The sequence below is a fragment of the Gymnoscopelus microlampas genome, assembly GCF_963454915.1.
Source record: "Gymnoscopelus microlampas genome assembly, chromosome: 10".
NCBI lineage: Eukaryota > Metazoa > Chordata > Actinopteri > Myctophiformes > Myctophidae > Gymnoscopelus > Gymnoscopelus microlampas.
Genome location: NC_139947.1, coordinates 45,001,776 through 45,019,152, shown reverse-complemented (window position 1 = coordinate 45,019,152; position 17,377 = coordinate 45,001,776). Strand labels below are relative to the sequence as shown.

Here is a 17,377-nt window from a genome sequence, read left to right as displayed (position 1 = left end):
CTGCCAAGATCGAGTTAACTCGTTTTAGTAAAAAAATACTTTTTTTTTAACTTTTTTTTTTTAAATTTGACCCAAAGACCAAGGAGATATGAATTTTCGAAGATCTTTACTCTCATCCACTTCCTTGTTAACTTAAAACTTTAAAATTTTGTATCTCGGCTCCTGAGTACTTTTTTTTTCCATTGAAAAATCTCTGGCATGAATAACAATAGGCAGTGAAAATAATTCAGGCAGTCAATGTGTTAACGACCGTGCAATAATGCTCTTTCCATCAACCTCTTCATGCATAATGTCTCCTAAGACAGAGCTGTAACTTTTCCTCATTCCCGCCCTAGGGTCCTCTGGGACTGGCTGTGACCTACGGTGGAGACAACATTCCCAAGAGCCCCTTCAACGTGGCTGTGGCACCCTCACTAGACATCAACAAGATAAGCGTCTCTGGCCTGGGAGACAGTACGTCCATTGCCCTTAGACCTGTGTCTGTTTTATAGACTTGACCACTGGCATCCAGTTCAATTTTGTTTTTACTCTAGGTTGTAATTTGCGTCTCATTATCTTATATTGTTTTTAAGCTGCCCCCTCTCTCCCTCTCTCTCTGTAGAGATGACTGTAGGCAGGGACCAGGATGTGACTGTGAAGGCGAAGGGAGCTGGAGGACAGGGCAAGGTCGGCGCCAAGGTGACCGGGCCATCAGGAAAACCAGTGGCCAGCAAGGTATTGCACATTATCTGACACTAGTGTATAAATATGACATTATACATATTTTATTTTATAGTCTGAATCTAAACTGTAGCTGAATAACTGTCTGCAAGGCCCAGAGGAAGGTGCATGCCTGCAAGTGAAATTGTTTGAAAACTCCTGTAGTACAGGAGAAATACTGTCAGTGGCAGTGGCTGCTGTAGGAACATTTCAAGACCTGCTAACGTTTGTTACGGTAGATTTATTATTTTTAATAGGTGAAACTCTCTTCCTGTGTCCTGCTGTAGGTGGAGCCTGGTCTGAATCCAGAGACCAGTCATGTGAAATTTATCCCCAGAGATTTGGGGCCATACCAGGTTGAGCTGACCTATGATGGCACTCCCCTCCCTGGATCTCCATTCACGCCCACAGCCTACCCTGCTACAGACTCCTCCAAGGTCAGCTGGCTCTGCATATTGGTTATAGCGGCTGCTAGCAGAAATACAAATGCTTGCATAAATGAGTTTGTCTCATTGGCGCTAATTAAGTCCTCAGGTCATCATCTTGCTTCTAATTGATCGTTATCGGTCTCTTCTACTGTCAGGTGCGTTGCTCTGGCCCAGGCTTGGAGCGTTGCAAGGTTGGCGAGACGGGGGAGTTTGTTGTGGACTGTACCAACGCAGGTCCGGCTGAGCTGACCATTGAGATAATCTCAGACAGTGGGACAGAGGCAGAGGTCCACATCCAAGACAATGGGGATGGAACATACACCATCACATACATTCCGCTCTACCCAGGCTCCTACACTCTTACTATCCGCTACGGTGGCCAGGATGTGCCAAACTTCCCTGCTCGTCTCACAGTGGAGCCTGCTGTCGATGCCAGCGGAGTCCGCGTGTTCGGACCTGGAGTTGAGGGCAAAGGTGAGGACAGAGGTTCTGTTTGTGTCCCTGTGTGCCTGCTCAAAACGTTAATCAAACATTTTCAAACTTTTCTTACATTACTTAGTTTAAACTATACAAGGAAAAACTCCTACTTCTTCTTGGCCCTTTGCTCCACTTATCTGGTCTTCTAGGATCAAAGGAACTTTGCCTCAGCACTCACGGTCTGATCATGCCATTAGTTACTCGTTAGATTTGTGACCTAGAATCTGATGATTTTGCACTTCTTATAAGTTACTCAATAGGCTTACCTAAAAGTGTACACTCCAATTAAATTGATTTTACTGTGTACCTGTTCTATTTCTTATAATCATGTTCTTTGCTTTCTCTTTCCCTGTGCACCAGGAGTGTTCCGCGAGGCCACCACTGACTTCACTGTGGATGCCCGTGCCCTCACACAGAAGGGCGGTGACCACATCAAGACCCTGATCAGCAACCCCTCAGGCAGCAGCACGGACGCCCTGGTCACCGACCGCGGGGATGGAACCTACAGCGTGGAATACACTCCATACGAAGAGGGTGAGTTAATTTAGTGAAAGTTATCGAGTCTGTGGTTATTCTCTCTGCGTCGTCCCATGATGTGAGTGTGATCCCTGTCGTGTTTGTGCTGTTGCAATGTTCCAGGACCACACAGTGTAGAGGTATGCTACGACGGCTCTCCGGTGCCCAACAGCCCATTCCGTGTGGGTGTGACTGAGGGATGTGACCCAGGACGTGTACGCGTGCATGGCCCCGGCCTGAAAGGAGGCATCACCAACAAAGCTAACAAGTTCACAGTGGAAACCCGGTAGGGAACACCATTTGACACTTGATAGTCCACAGTCATGGAATAACATTATAAATGTCTTCACAGCTCACATAATTTTCACAATAACCATTGCACATGTTTATTTACATTTTTTTTTACTTCCCTAAACACTATTAAAAATGTATTATTTGCGAGTGTCTGCCCATGACACTCGTGCCAAAATGACATAGGCACTGGAAATGTACCGGCAATGTATTTATGTATTTTATAGTTAATAATTACAATTCCTGACAACTTGTTGTTGCGTTCCAAAATATCCGAGGACCCTGCAGCTTTAATTGTTTTTACAGCCGTACTAACGCAGTAATGACAACGGAGTGTGGCCAGAAAGACGTTACACAGTATGATTTTAATGGGAACTAGTGAATTATTTGTGTATTCACTTTTTTTCCCTGCTTTTTTTGGGCGTCTTTAAAATGTTTTCTTTCACCCTTCCACCTCCCCCACCCTTCTTCCGTCTCTCCAGCGGAGCAGGTACTGGTGGTCTTGGCTTGGCAGTGGAGGGTCCATCTGAGGCCAAGATGTCGTGCCATGACAACAAGGATGGCAGCTGTAGTGTGGAGTACATCCCCTACGAGGCTGGTACATACAACCTCAACATCACTTATGGGGGACAGCCCATCACAGGTACGGAAAATCTGACGTTTGTCTGCGTCATGCGATGAAATTGTAAATGATTGGCTGGGGGGGAAATGCATATAAAGAATATATTTTTCTTCCCTTTTGTTGCTGTATTTTGTGATAAATTGAAGTATTATGGCAGCAGTAGGCTTCCAGATGCTGGAGACAAAACTAGCAGTCAAGACAAATGTATACTTTTGTGAGGTCATTTTAAAGGTGTTTTGTGAGATTGCGTACTGATACTTACATACTGAGATTGCAAGTTGCAAAAAAGTATGGAAGAGGAGCGTGACTTCCTTCCTCTTATCCCATCCCTAGTCTCAAACTGGGTACATACACACATGAGCGTATGCTGACGGCAAACGCTACGCTACTCTACGCTAGCCCTGTCCACTCCAATGTTAAGTTAAAAAACGGAAATACCGTGAGCGTATGCTGACGGCAAACGCTACGCTACTCTACGCTAGCCCTGTCCACTCCAATGTTAAGTTAAAAAACGGAAATACCGTCCCAAGTTGCTTCCGGAAAAGCACATCCGGGTTCCGCTCTGGTAAACGATCACCCGGAAGTGATAGGCACCAACCAATAGGACAGATACTTCCTGTGTTCTCTCCAGTGGGTGTGTTTATCTCTTGTGGTTTCCTTACAGGGGAAATGCAAGGCAGACGTTCCAGCACAAACACAACAACACATGCACTCTATTTCAATAAATGTAAACGTCCTTATTTATTTGTGGTGAATGGCCTGAATACTTTGCACTGTTTAGTTGTTCCCTTATGAATAGCTTATGTGAGCACAATAAAGAATAGCAGAATAATAAATTAAATTACTAAAATAAATGACAAGTTTCTTTTTATTAATTCTACAGTTTTACGCACAAATGTGGGCTACAAAAACCGAAACATCTCTGTGCTTTATTGTCATAAATTCCACTCTTCTACCATATGAATCTGTCAATCATAATTATTAATGTAATTCACACGTCTGTATTTGTTGGTTTGTTGATGTGGGCAACGAGTCTCCTTTTAGTTTGTTTAAATGCGTTTTCTTTACTGCTTGTCAGAATTAACTTACTTGTTAACTATGGTATTCCCTTATGCCAGGGGTTTTCAGGCCAAGGACCCCCTAGCTGAGAGAGAGATGAAGCAGGGACCCCATCTATATTGTATAAAATTGTGTTTAAGATAAACTTTTGCTGCTCTTTTTTCTCTCTACACGTTGTGAGCTTGTAGATCGGCTATTTTTGGCTAAAGTTCTCCTCAGAAAAGGGACGCTAGGGTTCAAGTGGTTAAAGTAAAAAAGTAAATCATTTCACACAAAGATTTGAAGGACCCCCTGTAGTAACTCTGAAGACCCCCTAGGGGTAAAAAAAAACAAAAAACGTGTATGTTTTATTTTACCTTACTTATATATTTTATATATAAGTAAGGTAAAATAAAACGTAAACATTAACTGCTGTTCAGCAGCACTTTGTAACTCATGTTTTGAAAAGTGCTATATAAATAAAGTTATTATTTTATTATTATGTAGCCTACTTAAACCCTCTATTCTCACTAAAAACGGACCTACTTTTCTTGGACGCTTTTTACTGTCAACACCAAATCTCTCTGCAAAAAATAGCAGATCTACAAGCTCACAACGCGTCGCGCTGCAAAGCTTGTAGATCGGCTATTTTTGGCTCATATTCCCCCGATGCTGGGGTTCATGTGGTTAACTATTCATAATAATGTAATGGTGTTTTAATTTTGTCAAGGCACCTTGACATAAAATATGAATATTATCCATTGATATGAAAACATTAGCTAATGTTTTCATATCACTTGATAATATTAATATTTTATATTGCACGTGCATAATGTTTTCATGATGAGTAGTGTTATTCCTCTGTCCTCATTTGTACAAATAGCACTAGTCCAAGAACTACACTTCCTGAAAGACGGCGCTGCCCACCAGCTGCTCAAAGCTCCGGAAGTTATCAAAGTAACGTCGGATCCGGAACAAGGCCTAGCGTAGCGTAGCGTTTGCCGTCGGCGTATGCTCATGTGTGTATGTACCCACTCCCAACCTGTCTCCTCCTCTCATCCCATTCCTTCTGTAGGAAGTCCATTCTCAGTGCCAGTCAGTGACACAGTAGACAGCACCAAGGTGAAGTGCCAAGGAGCTGGACTGGGCACCAACGTCAGAGCTAACATTCCTCAGGAGTTCACAGTGGACGCATCCAAGGCTGGAGTGGCCCCACTGCAGGTCCGCGTTCAGGGCCCCAAAGGTAAGCCTGTGCAGTGTGTGTGTGTGTGTGTGTGTGTGCATTTCTGTGTTGTTTTTCATGTTGTTCTGGGACAATCACCTAAATCTTAATCTTCTTTCCTGAACACTTAAAACTGTTAGATCTATCTTACACTGTGTATTTGTGTTTGTGTGTGTGTAGGGGTTGTAGAGCCTGTAGAGGTGGCGGATAATGGAGACCAGACTCACACAGTCAGCTATGTTCCCACCAGAGAAGGACCCTATTCCATCAACGTACTGTATGCAGATGAGGAGATCCCACGCAGGTATCACTCACTCACTCACTCGCTCTCTCTTTCTCCCTTTGACATGCATACATGGATGCATTATACCCTCATTAACACTAAAATCTCTAACACCCACTGCCTCCCGTCAGTCCTTACAAGGTAAAGGTCCTGCCTACGCATGACGCCAGCAAAGTGCGGGCCAGTGGCCCGGGGCTCAACACCACTGGTGTACCCGCTTCTCTACCAGTGGAGTTCACCATCGATGCCAAAGATGCTGGGGAAGGACTGCTGGCTGTGCAGATCACAGTGAGTGTGCACTCATGTCCAGACATTCATGCAAACACCTTTACACAAATGACAAATACGATGCAAGAGTGCAGACTAGCTGATACCAACTTGGCTCACTCATGGATCACTGCCCTCCACTCCCTCCTATCCAGCATCAGGGTTTGTCTCGGCCCCATACACCAGACAGTAGACACATGCACACACTTAAATATAGATGAGCATCCATTTGTATTTTCTCATTGTGTGAACTTGCTAACATTACAGAAATGATGGGTGCACACCCAAGCATGCCTTCATCTGCATTCACATGATGCAGAATATCAAGCAATGGCGTGTACGACTGCCAACAATATAATAACATATTGTCCCCGGTCTCGTTTTGCCTCTCTTTTAATTCTCCAAACTCAGGACCCAGAGGGTAAGCCTAAGAAGGCAAACATCCGTGACAACCACGACGGCACCTACCTTGTGTCCTACGTGCCAGACATGACTGGCCGATACACCATCCTCATCAAGTATGGTGGAGACGAAATCCCATATTCGCCCTATCGTATCAGAGCCCTGCCCACTGGAGACGCCAGCAAGTGCACAGTCACAGGTATGTGCTACAGCACTGCATGCCATAGGACTGTATACAGGAGGGCAAGCTTGTAGAAATGAGAAGTTGAACTGTGTGTTAGTTCATTTTTGCATATTTGTTTGTTATTTCCTAAAAAGGAACAGATAGTAAAATGTCTATCATGTAAGTAAATACACACCAGTTGCACAATATCAGAGCCTCAGAATTGCCTACCCGCAATTCATAGGTAATGTAGGTAATTTTACCACTTGGCAATATACTGTATGTAGGTAATTTTACCACTTGGCAATATTTCTTAAGCCCCTCTACCATTCATGACTGAAAACCTGTAATATATATAAAGTCTGATATTCTGAGAAACCACACACTGCACACATACACTTACACACACAGCCTTCCCTCCCCTTCAACTGCTTCACACCCCTCCATCACTTTTTTGTTTTGTTTTGTTTTCTTCATCTCTCCGTTTGGAGCACAGTTATTGCCTCTCACACCCCCACCTGACTGTCTTTTATTTTGTCACTTCTTCGCTCCCCTGCTTCTCACCGTTCCTTTCTCAGTCTCAATCGGCGGTCACGGCCTGGGTAAGCTTCATGAAACCAGTTTGTACTGTCAGAGGAACTACTCTGCTCTATTCTCTCTCTCTCTCTCTCTCTCTCTCTCTCTCTCTCTCTCTCTCTCTCTCTCTCTCTCTCGCATGTAGGACAGCAGCACCACATTTCAGTGGGATCCCTTTCTGTCTTTCTGCCCTTGTCTCACTCTCCCTCTTCTCTCATTGTCTCTCTCTCTCTTTCTCTCTCTCTCTGGTCTACTCTTCATCATCTCTCTCCCTCTTTTCCTGTCTTGTTTTTGGCTTCCTCTCCTAATGTGATGCTTTCTTTTTCGCTCTCTCTCTCTCTCTCTCTCTCTCTCTCTCCCTTATTGGACAGACTAATGGACTAACCGAGTAGTCGGCATGGTGGAATGGCGTTCTGGCTAATGAGCAAGTACTGTACTAGATGGGAACTGACTGACGATAATGTGCAATCCGTTTGGAAATAACATGTAACTAGTAATAACATGGTCATGACTGGATGTCATCACACTCAAACCCGGTGTCGTGGCTGTGGAATGTGCATGGTGGATCTGGAGAGCGTGCGTGTGGATGCTTGTTTGAGGTCTCTTCGTACACTGTAAAATCCTCAGTGTTCATTTAACTATTGAGTATACAAATGCAACTAAATGGAACTGTAGAGGTCCATTTGTACACTATCAGAGTTATACTGTGAGTGAATAAATGAACACTGAGACTTTTACTGTGTATACTAAATGATATACGTGTACGGTGTATATGCAGTATACCATATATCTGTATGACTGTGTGGTCTGCATGCTTCAATGCATCTCAGTCCAATTGGCATCCCTAACACTCACTCAAATATTGCCTCCCCTCTCTGTAGGCGCTGGGGTTGGGCCCACCATCCAGATTGGCGAGCAGACTGTCATCACAGTGGATGCCAAGGCCGCTGGCAAGGGCAAGGTGACGTGCAGTGTGTGCACGCCCGAGGGAGCGGAGCTGGATGTGGATGTGGTGGAGAACGAGGACGGAACCTTCGACATCTTCTACACGGCGCCACAGCCCGGCGAGTATGTCATCTGTGTCCGCTTCGGAGGCGAGCACATCCCCAACAGTCCCTTCCAGGTCACGGTGAGTTCGTTTTTGTATGCAGTACTGTGTGTACCTACACACACGCTCAAACACAAACATGCTCACACCTAAAAGTACTGTATTTGAACCAGTGTTTCTGCTTAGCGGCTGCACAGTGTGTGAGTGATAGTGAGAGAGAGATTCAATGATCCTTGACATCATTCCTCTCCGCAGATGCTCCCTGATAAGGTCTTGGAATCAGAAGACATGTCAATGACACTAACTCTATTGTTCTATTCCCCTCCATTCATATACCCTCCCCTTGCCCCATCATCACCCCTGGCCTCCTACACCTGCCTTCACCCGCCCACCCCAACCTCCTTTCCTGTTCATATACACCATTACCTCTCCCTGCCTTCCCTTGTCCCCTCCCTCCATCCTTACCCACTCTCAGGCACTGGAAGGAGCTCCGACAGACCAGCTCTTGCAGCAGAGCCAAATGCCCCAGTACTACGCTCAACAACCCTGGGTACCAAATAACCTCTGTTTCTGCCCCAACTCATCCTCCCATCTTCTCTCAACTCTGTTCCATTGTGTTTGACATCTGGGTGCTCTTGTCTGTCTTGGCTGTCTCCTGGTGTCAATCGACTCATGTCTTTGTCTATCCATATCATAATATTCATCCCCAGAAGCCATGTTTGTTGTGTCCATCAGTGTGCTTTCTAGTTTCTAGTCTCTCTGTGGCTACAGTGTCTCATTGCAGGTTTTTCATCTTTGAGATGTTTTTTTCCCCCCTTCCACCCAACTCCTCATATAGAGGCGTACTGAGGATTTCTTAGCTCCAGCACTGTGTTGTAGGGCTGAAAAATACAAAACGATTACAGCACCGTACTGACACTGTAGACTCCTTCCTGTTTAGGATGGAACTTTGTAAACTTGTCTCAATTAGAGTGTGTGCGTGTGTGTGTCACAAGGACTGCTAAATTAGAATTTAGCGAAAAAAGGTTTGTCGAAATGCAACCTAACTTGTAGAATAGGCACAGCACAAGAAATCGTTGTTTAAGAAGCGGTTTAAAACTCCTTCATTAAGACAAAATGGCAGCCCTTTGCAATTTTCTAATTGCTGGTATTTTGCCATAACTTATGGTGCAGCCCTACTGCACAGGGGGAAGTAAGTGATAGTTGGCCATTTTGAAAATCTATGAGGGCACGTATGCTACTCCACATTTTGCAAAATGACTCTCCTGTTGTTGTAGAGCGTCTCCTCACACACACCACATACTCCCGTCCCCGTCCGTCCCCCTCTCATCTGTCCACCCCTGACCACCATGTCTCTCTGTGTCCTCATGCCATTCTTCATCTCACAGCTTGTGTCGGTGTCTTCATCCCTGGTCATGATCACCACCTGGTCATGATCACAACCATCGTCATCAGTCCTCTCATTTCATGGTTGTCTAATTGCGTCTTTGTTTGGTGTTTGGAAGCCTTTACCCTCTCTTGTTGACAATGCATTTGTTGTCTGCTAGTTATACTTGGTTGCACGTGGGTGTCGCACACCGAAAATGGATGGGTCACAATGTGTCATAGCTTAGGAGCTGCCATTTTTGGGGTGTGACACCAACACGCAACTATAAGTATACTATAAGTATAAATGAGAAATAACTTCATTGCTGATATGTTGTTTGTGTCACTTGTTGTTGCTCCCATCCCCACACATCAACCATCATCCTTTACCCCCCCCCCCCCCCCCCCACCCATACCACCACCTAAGAATAGACAATCAAATGATTAGAATTAGGGATGCACGATATTGAAATTTTGGCCGATATACAATAACTGATTTATTGCATGGTCAAATCAATCCATACTGATATTGCAATTCAAGTTTCCAGTAGGGTTTACCTTAACTCCTGTTATACAGTAGCTGTGATACTAGGGTGCAGATGCAGATAACCAATACTACTTAGATTTATTAGACCTACTGATGCACATGTCAAACAACTGAAATGTACACATTGTCCAATTTGTGTCCGATTTGTTCTACAGGAAGATCCTTTTGAAAGCTTCCCCAGAAAATACTGATTCAATCTACAGCCTTCAATTATTACAAAAGGCTTTTTTAGATTCACATTCCAATATAAAATTTATAAAATGAAATATTGGCTAAAGATATTGAGATTATTTTGCTGATACAATTTTACCGAATGCAATTTATAGCCAATATCGGCCAATACTGATATGATGAACGATTAATCGTGCATCCCTAGGTTGAAGTACTGTAATTGTTCTTCTGTTGCAAATACTGTCTTATTGCTGCTTGTAAAGTACTTGGAGATGCATTATGTTTATAAAAAAGTCTAAGCAAAGAAAAGGTCTGAGTAGAATATAGATATTTAAAATGTCCCAATCCATCACCCTCAACCTCTCTTCAGAATGTCACTTAACAATACCTCTACTCTGTCTTCTAGGCAACAGACAGACCAATGGGAATGAACGGTTTGGATGTGGCTGGGCTGAGACCATTTGACCTGGTCATCCCCTTTACCATCCAGAAGGGAGAGATCACAGGTATACACACGCTCACAATAAAACGATACATCCAAAGAGCTTTAAAAAAGTTACAGAATAAAACTAGCTTTTCCCAAAAACGATCAAAATGATTGCGAAATAATTATTTTAGTTTTTGTTTACCGCCATTATCTATGTTTTTGTTTTCGTTGGGGAAATGCGATGCGTTTCAATTCTGTGTGCTGCCTTATAGGCATTACTCGGGGGGGAAATAAGGAATCTTATGCAACAGAGTTGTGATGTGTAGTGTTGCATCTAGTAGCTGAATGTTGACTATTACACCTGTAAGTTATGTGTGTGTGTCTATCTATCCTCCTCTTTAGGTGATGTGCGTATGCCATCGGGCAATGTGGCCAAGCCTGACATCACAGACAACAAGGATGGCACTGTCACTGTCAAATATGCCCCCACCGAGGCTGGCCTGCACGAGATGGACATCAAATATGATGGCATCCACATCCCTGGTACTGTGCTGTTCAAATTGATCCTTTGTACACGTGTTGTGCACTCTCAGATTTTAACTACAGTATTAACATGGAGCACTGACCCCTCTCTCTCCACTCCTGTGTCTTTTCGTCCCCTACTTCCTCCGTTCTTTTTGTTATGATTTTCAGGCAGTCCTTTGCAGTTCTATGTGGACTACATGAACAGTGGTAATGTCAGCGCCTACGGCCCTGGCCTCATCCACGGCACAGTCAACAAGCCTGCTGTCTTCACTGTCAACACTAAAGATGCTGGAGAGGGTATAGAACACGCACGCACACACACACACACACACACACACACACACACACACACACACACACACACACACACACACACACACACACACACACACACTAGGGATGCGCCGATGGTGAAATTCTGGGCTGATGTTTAAAATAATGTTTAATAAAGTTTGTTTTGGTTATATTGTTATTCATTACCCCCTTTTGTGCCAGGGAAACAAATACAATCTTCATTATTAAAGAAATAACTGCCTTTCATCACACAGTAATGTAAAATGTAAATGTTTATTTTCCTATTCATACAATACCCATACTTTTTTATTTCACTTTCATTCAACCAAGAAAGGCCAGTAAGCACCACACGACGGCAGTAGGATGGAACATAAATCAATGTCAAACAGATAAGCGGCAACGGTGATAAACAGTGATTTTGACCTGCATCGTTCATTACCTCTCCCTCCAGGTGGTCTGTCCCTGGCCATCGAGGGTCCGTCCAAGGCAGACATCAGCTGCGTGGACAACCAGGATGGGACCTGCACAGTGTCCTACCTGCCTGTCCTTCCTGGAGACTACAGCATCCTGGTCAAATACAATGACAAGCACATCCCTGGCAGCCCCTTCTCTGCCAGAATTACTGGTAATACACCCCCACATGTAGCAGAGTGCTTCCTGATCTACTTTTTGTTTTTGTTTTTGAGCAGTAGTTTGACTGGGTTCAAATTCAGATGGCTACACACGTTAGCTGACGTTAGCAGAGCAGCCATAAACTAGCCTGCTGGCACCTGACATAGGTGGTTCGTCCTGATTTTCTGTACATCTTTGTAAAGTTAGTGTTAGTAAAGGTTAGTAAAAAGCAGGTAAAAGAGTAACGTGAGCAGTCAGTGACTGCAGCTGACTGACACCGCGCAGCAGCAGCTGACCGAGTCTGACACCGCAGCAATGGCTGCGCGCAGGGCACCGTTCCGTGGATTTGTGTGTGTATATATACGTCGTACAAAGTATATAGGACTTGAGTTGTTCATCATAAAAGAGTCGTGAATCTCTGGTGAGTCAGTCGAGGTAACTTTGACCGCTATTCCAGCTGTGCTTTTTCACTATGTGCACGTGATTGACCGCCTGTCCCGGCTGTGTTTCCAGGTGATGACTCTATGAGGATGTCCCATCTGAAGGTGGGCTCCGCTGCTGACATCCCACTAGACATCGGAGAGCTGGACCTCAGTCAGCTGACCGCCTCGCTCACCACACCCTCCGGCCGCGAGGAGCCATGTCTGCTTAAGAAGCTGCGGAACGGTCACGTCGGTGGGTGTCTGAGGGCAAATGTTTGTTTTTAGAAATACTTTTTTTCTCCTTGTATGTTTTACTTATGTTTCATGTGTCCGTTTGTCCATCCTAGGCATTTCATTCGTCCCAAAAGAGATTGGTGAGCACCTGGTGAACATCAAGAAGAACGGCCGCCATATTCCCAGCAGCCCCATTTCTGTGATGATCAGCCAATCGGAGATCGGCGACGCCAGCCGTGTTCGCGTCAGTGGCCAGGGCTTGAGCGAGGCCAGGACCTTTGAACCTGCCGAGTTCATAATTGACACTCGTGATTCAGGTTAGAAATGTCTGGTTCTATGGATATAACTATTGCTGTGAACTAGAGACATGTATGCGCTTACATGAGAGCCTGTGACATTTAGGCCCCGCCTTGTGCCATCGGTAAAAAATAAATACAAAATTATAGATGCAATGACAGCTGTAGCAATAGGCTCAGGCGGCATGTCCTCCTCAGCCCCACCTTGACCATCCCGCATCATTGCATTATTAATGCAGGCCTGTACACATGATTTGATTTGACTGTTGCACACCTAGTCATCCTACACTGTATTGTACTGCATTGCACTAAAGTGGCTTCTCTGCCCACGTGTGTTGTTGTACCTTGTCTGTCCAGTGTCATGTGTTTTGTTGAGGACCTGCACGGTTATCACAACGTCAATCATGTTTGTGATTTGTTCAGTTCATATACAATGTTTGTTTTGTATCATGGCATCCTTCTGTTCATGCAGGCTATGGTGGCCTGAGTCTGTCCATTGAGGGTCCCAGTAAAGTGGACATCAACACTGAAGACCAGGCGGATGGCACCTGTAAGGTCACCTACTGCCCAACTGAACCAGGAAATTACATCATAAACATCAAGTTCGCTGACCAGCATGTGCCAGGTACTTAACCTAGCTAGAGACTTTAGTTGTATAAGGGTTTATAAGCCTCCAACTCAAATTTATTCTCAAAGCATTATCTATATCAAACTAGACATTCCATCAGGCTTGGTTGTATTGAGTGTAGCTATAGTGTAATATGTCAATCCTCAGAGTTGTTTAATCTCTGAGAGCAAATAAATTAGAACATGTTTAGGGCGTCAGGTGGTCAAGTGGTAAAGTTCCTGCCCAAATGGAGACTCTGGTTCAAATTGTTCACATTGCATCCGGCATGGCTGGGCGCTAAGCTGGTGGGATGATCTCTGTCGCTGCACTAGCGGCTCCTAAAGGTTGGTTAGGGCACTATTTACCAAACAGGGTCGGGTCCCTTTTTTGGGTAGCGGACCCATTTTTATGGCTCATGAGTAAATATCCTCAATATTTATTTTCTGTTTCCTAAATTGTTTTTATTATTTAAAAAAAAAAAATCAAGAAAATAAACCAAGCTCACGACACAATGCGTCGCATCACGCTGCGTTGTGAGCTTGTAGATTGGCTATTTTCACTAGTTTGGGTCACAGGGAGACAAAATGTCTCTTTTGGGTCTTGAGCTAAACGTTTTGGAACCACTGGATTATGGCACCTGTTCAGCAGGGAATGCAACTGGGATGGATGGTGTGTTTCTCTGCATGCGTTCGGCTCTCCTGCTGAAACTCCTCACTGTTGGATGAAAAGTGGCTGGCGTCTTCATGTGTATCAGAGGAGACACATGGTTGTCAATGTCTACATTCTCCCACAGTGCAGCTGTAGGCAGTGACAGGGAATTTGTAATAGGCATAATGAGTAAATTGGGAGAAAGGGGGAAAAATGATTGTCATTTTTCGCAGAGTTAATCAAAAATCAAGAAATCTACAACCCTCACCCGATATCAGACTTGGCTTAGGTGCTTAAACTTAAAAACGTATTTTTAGTTTTTAAGTTAAACTTGAAATATCAAAAATGACTGAAAATGGCATCCACACACTAGTTTTCATTTTACCTAACTTTGTTTCTGAACAATTCTCTGTGTGTGTGTGTGTGTGTGTGTGTGTGTGTGTGTGTGTGTTTGTGTAGGGAGTGCGTTCACAGTGAAGGTGACTGGTGAAGGCAGGATGAAGGAGAGCATTACCAGGAAGAGGAGAGCAGCATCGGTCGCCAACGTTGGCAGTCAGTGTGACCTCAGCCTCAAGATCCCAGGTGAGCCCTTCCTCCAGTGACAGGAAATCAGACGAGAACACATTCCTCTATGCGTAATCATAATGTCAGAAATCCAACACATTGACCCATGAAACAACCCATAATCACACAGCATCCATTTTGCTCTTACGCACAGTAGTAAGAGCAAAACGGCTGCTTTATGATTATGGTTTGTTTCACCTTTAATGTGTTTAGTTCACGTTAAGCAACTGTCTACAAAAAAAGGCAAATTGACTCACTCACTCACTTTTTTCATTCATTTCCAAAACATTTGACACACTTGTCATTGTTTACTTAACATAGTTGTGTATTCAGAACTAATGAATACAGTTCATTACCTCCCTGTCTATCCAGAGATCAGTATAGCAGACATGACGGCCCAGGTGACCAGCCCGTCAGGCCAGATCCACAAGGCTGACATCATGGAGGGAGAGAACAACACCTACTGCATACGCTTTGTGCCCACGGAGACGGGCGTTCACACAGTGTGTGTCAAGTACAATGGCCAGCACGTGCCAGGCAGCCCCTTCCAGTTCACCGTGGGGCCCCTGGGAGAGGGAGGGGCACATAAGGTTCGTGCCGGAGGGCCAGGCCTGGAGAGAGCTGAGGCCGGAACACCAGGTTTGTGTTTGTGTGTGTGTCTGCGTGCGCATTTATCGTATGGTCTTGGTATGGGTGGTCTTAGCTGAATGGTAGAGAGGTCACCTGGGAAACGGAAGGTCCCAGGTTCGATTCCTGGCCCCGGCTATGTGTCCATGAGCAAGACGCTTGACCCGAGCACTCAATATGACCTCCTGAGCAGCCATCAGCTGGGTGAATCGGAAACTTAATTTCCCGCGTGGGATTGAAAAGGTCTGCATTGGTCGTGGTGTTGATAAATTACTAAATATCCATCATGGCCGACCGGATTTAGGACAGGAGACCTTCCTATGCTGTGTTGCTTGTCAATAATCTCTCATAATCCGAGTTTTGTGTGACTCCCCCGTGTTCTCTGTAGCCGAGTTCAGCATCTGGACGAGGGAGGCGGGAGCTGGTGGTCTTAGTATTGCTGTGGAGGGGCCGAGTAAGGCTGAGATTGCCTTTGAAGACCGCAAGGATGGGTCCAGTGGAGTGTCCTACATCGTACAGGAGCCTGGTAAGAGAGATTGAGGGATAACTAGAAAAACATTTCCAACTGTTGGAAATGTTTCAACATTTCCAACTATCATATATCAAAATTGCATCCTGTCAATCTGATTTTACACTACGTTTTCTCTATGCCCCCAAATTCCATACTTTTTTGTTTTTGTACTTTTTCATTGCATTTGCAGTTTGTGTGTATTTTACATTGTGTGTTGATGGTAGTTGTAAGGAGCAAACGTGCTGTGTACTGTAGGTGTGTGAACTGTAAAATCCTCAAGTGTTAATTTTACATTTGTTTGTTTTTGTGACTTCCTGTCATTCGGTGTGTTCCCCTGAAGGTGACTACGAGGTGTCAATCCGGTTCAATGAGGAGCACATCCCTGACAGCCCCTTCGTGGTCCCTGTAGCGTCGCCCTCGGACGACGCCCGGCGCCTCACTGTTGCCAGTCTTCAGGTGAGGCTCTGAGACACACACACACGTCCATGCACGTGTGTAGCAACACACCAGGCCAGAGTACATCGCCCACAATGCAGCAGCTGCAGGGAGTGCTGAAAGTTTAGGAATGTGTGGGTAGTTAGGCCTACTTTGGAGTGAAGACACAATTTGCACTTGGGAAATCTTGTCAAATCCTGAGTGTTAAATGAACTTTAGATTGTGAAAATGGAACCAAAATACACTCAGGATCAGGATTTTACTTTGTAAACTTTGCTTGAGACAGACTGATATATTGGGATAAATAATGTAGTGTAGTCACAGGTGTACCGGTAAGTAATAAAGCCTTTCTCTTTTCTGGTGTCTTAGTGTCAGTCAAACCACTTGAGTTCACCTTTTGTGATACAGTACAATTGCACAATCAACAGCAATAACTTATTTTTGATAACTTGGGACATAAAACTGCAAGCTATCAAAGTACAGTTTGAGTGGGTTTTTAGAGACATGGGATCTGCCGCTGCTGCAATGTTGGGTGGCGCAAAGGCTTCTGGGATACTAGAGGACTGTGTGTGTTTCTCGTGCCTCGTTCTAAAGGCTCCCAACAGTCTCCCCCCCCCCCCCCTCCAAGACGAGAAAGGGGCGCTAAAGGGTTAAAGAGGCCTGATCTGGGCTGTTTCCCTCCCTGTGTCTGTTCTCTCTCACTGAGCTGTACATACAGTGTATACACTGTATATCATACACACTTGCATGTATGCAAAGTCACTTTTCCCACATGCACAAAGGTCTTTGCATACAAATATACACACACTTAACTTCTTTACGAGCACAATTTCTTATCTCCTTTCACTCATCTCTCTTCGTGAAACATCCATAAAATCTTCTCTTTCTCCACTTTTCTGTTCAGCCCTGCTCTTTAGCCCTGTTAGCGGCCTCCAGGTAAGGAAAGCGGTTATGCTAACATAGACTGTGGGATGGTCTGTGTTACCATGGTGAGCAATGTTGTTTTTTTATCATGTTAACCACTTTACCCTGGCATCCCATTTTTGGGCATGTCATAATA

At 44.6% G+C, this 17,377-nt stretch overlaps 1 protein-coding gene across 4 annotated transcripts in view; it reads left to right on the top strand.

The window, feature by feature from the left end:
- Nucleotides 1-17,377, top strand: part of flna (filamin A, alpha (actin binding protein 280)) — a 54,571-nt gene that overhangs the window by 32,559 nt on the left and 4,635 nt on the right. The window contains exons 20-44 of one of the 4 annotated variants that reach the window (XM_084068811.1): nucleotides 336-453; nucleotides 602-714; nucleotides 987-1,136; nucleotides 1,283-1,601; nucleotides 1,965-2,138; nucleotides 2,244-2,406; nucleotides 2,894-3,054; nucleotides 5,147-5,314; nucleotides 5,474-5,597; nucleotides 5,708-5,864; nucleotides 6,255-6,444; nucleotides 6,987-7,010; nucleotides 7,866-8,113; nucleotides 8,508-8,582; nucleotides 10,522-10,621; nucleotides 10,945-11,085; nucleotides 11,236-11,364; nucleotides 11,813-11,986; nucleotides 12,487-12,648; nucleotides 12,743-12,946; nucleotides 13,398-13,550; nucleotides 14,640-14,762; nucleotides 15,117-15,383; nucleotides 15,760-15,897; nucleotides 16,223-16,338. In XM_084068811.1, coding sequence (XP_083924937.1) covers nucleotides 336-453; nucleotides 602-714; nucleotides 987-1,136; nucleotides 1,283-1,601; nucleotides 1,965-2,138; nucleotides 2,244-2,406; nucleotides 2,894-3,054; nucleotides 5,147-5,314; nucleotides 5,474-5,597; nucleotides 5,708-5,864; nucleotides 6,255-6,444; nucleotides 6,987-7,010; nucleotides 7,866-8,113; nucleotides 8,508-8,582; nucleotides 10,522-10,621; nucleotides 10,945-11,085; nucleotides 11,236-11,364; nucleotides 11,813-11,986; nucleotides 12,487-12,648; nucleotides 12,743-12,946; nucleotides 13,398-13,550; nucleotides 14,640-14,762; nucleotides 15,117-15,383; nucleotides 15,760-15,897; nucleotides 16,223-16,338 — 3,891 coding nt within the window. The remainder of the gene's footprint in view (nucleotides 1-335; nucleotides 454-601; nucleotides 715-986; nucleotides 1,137-1,282; nucleotides 1,602-1,964; nucleotides 2,139-2,243; nucleotides 2,407-2,893; nucleotides 3,055-5,146; nucleotides 5,315-5,473; nucleotides 5,598-5,707; nucleotides 5,865-6,254; nucleotides 6,445-6,986; nucleotides 7,011-7,865; nucleotides 8,114-8,507; nucleotides 8,583-10,521; nucleotides 10,622-10,944; nucleotides 11,086-11,235; nucleotides 11,365-11,812; nucleotides 11,987-12,486; nucleotides 12,649-12,742; nucleotides 12,947-13,397; nucleotides 13,551-14,639; nucleotides 14,763-15,116; nucleotides 15,384-15,759; nucleotides 15,898-16,222; nucleotides 16,339-17,377) is intronic. The other 3 variants (XM_084068813.1, XM_084068812.1, XM_084068814.1) reach the window with 3 other exon arrangements.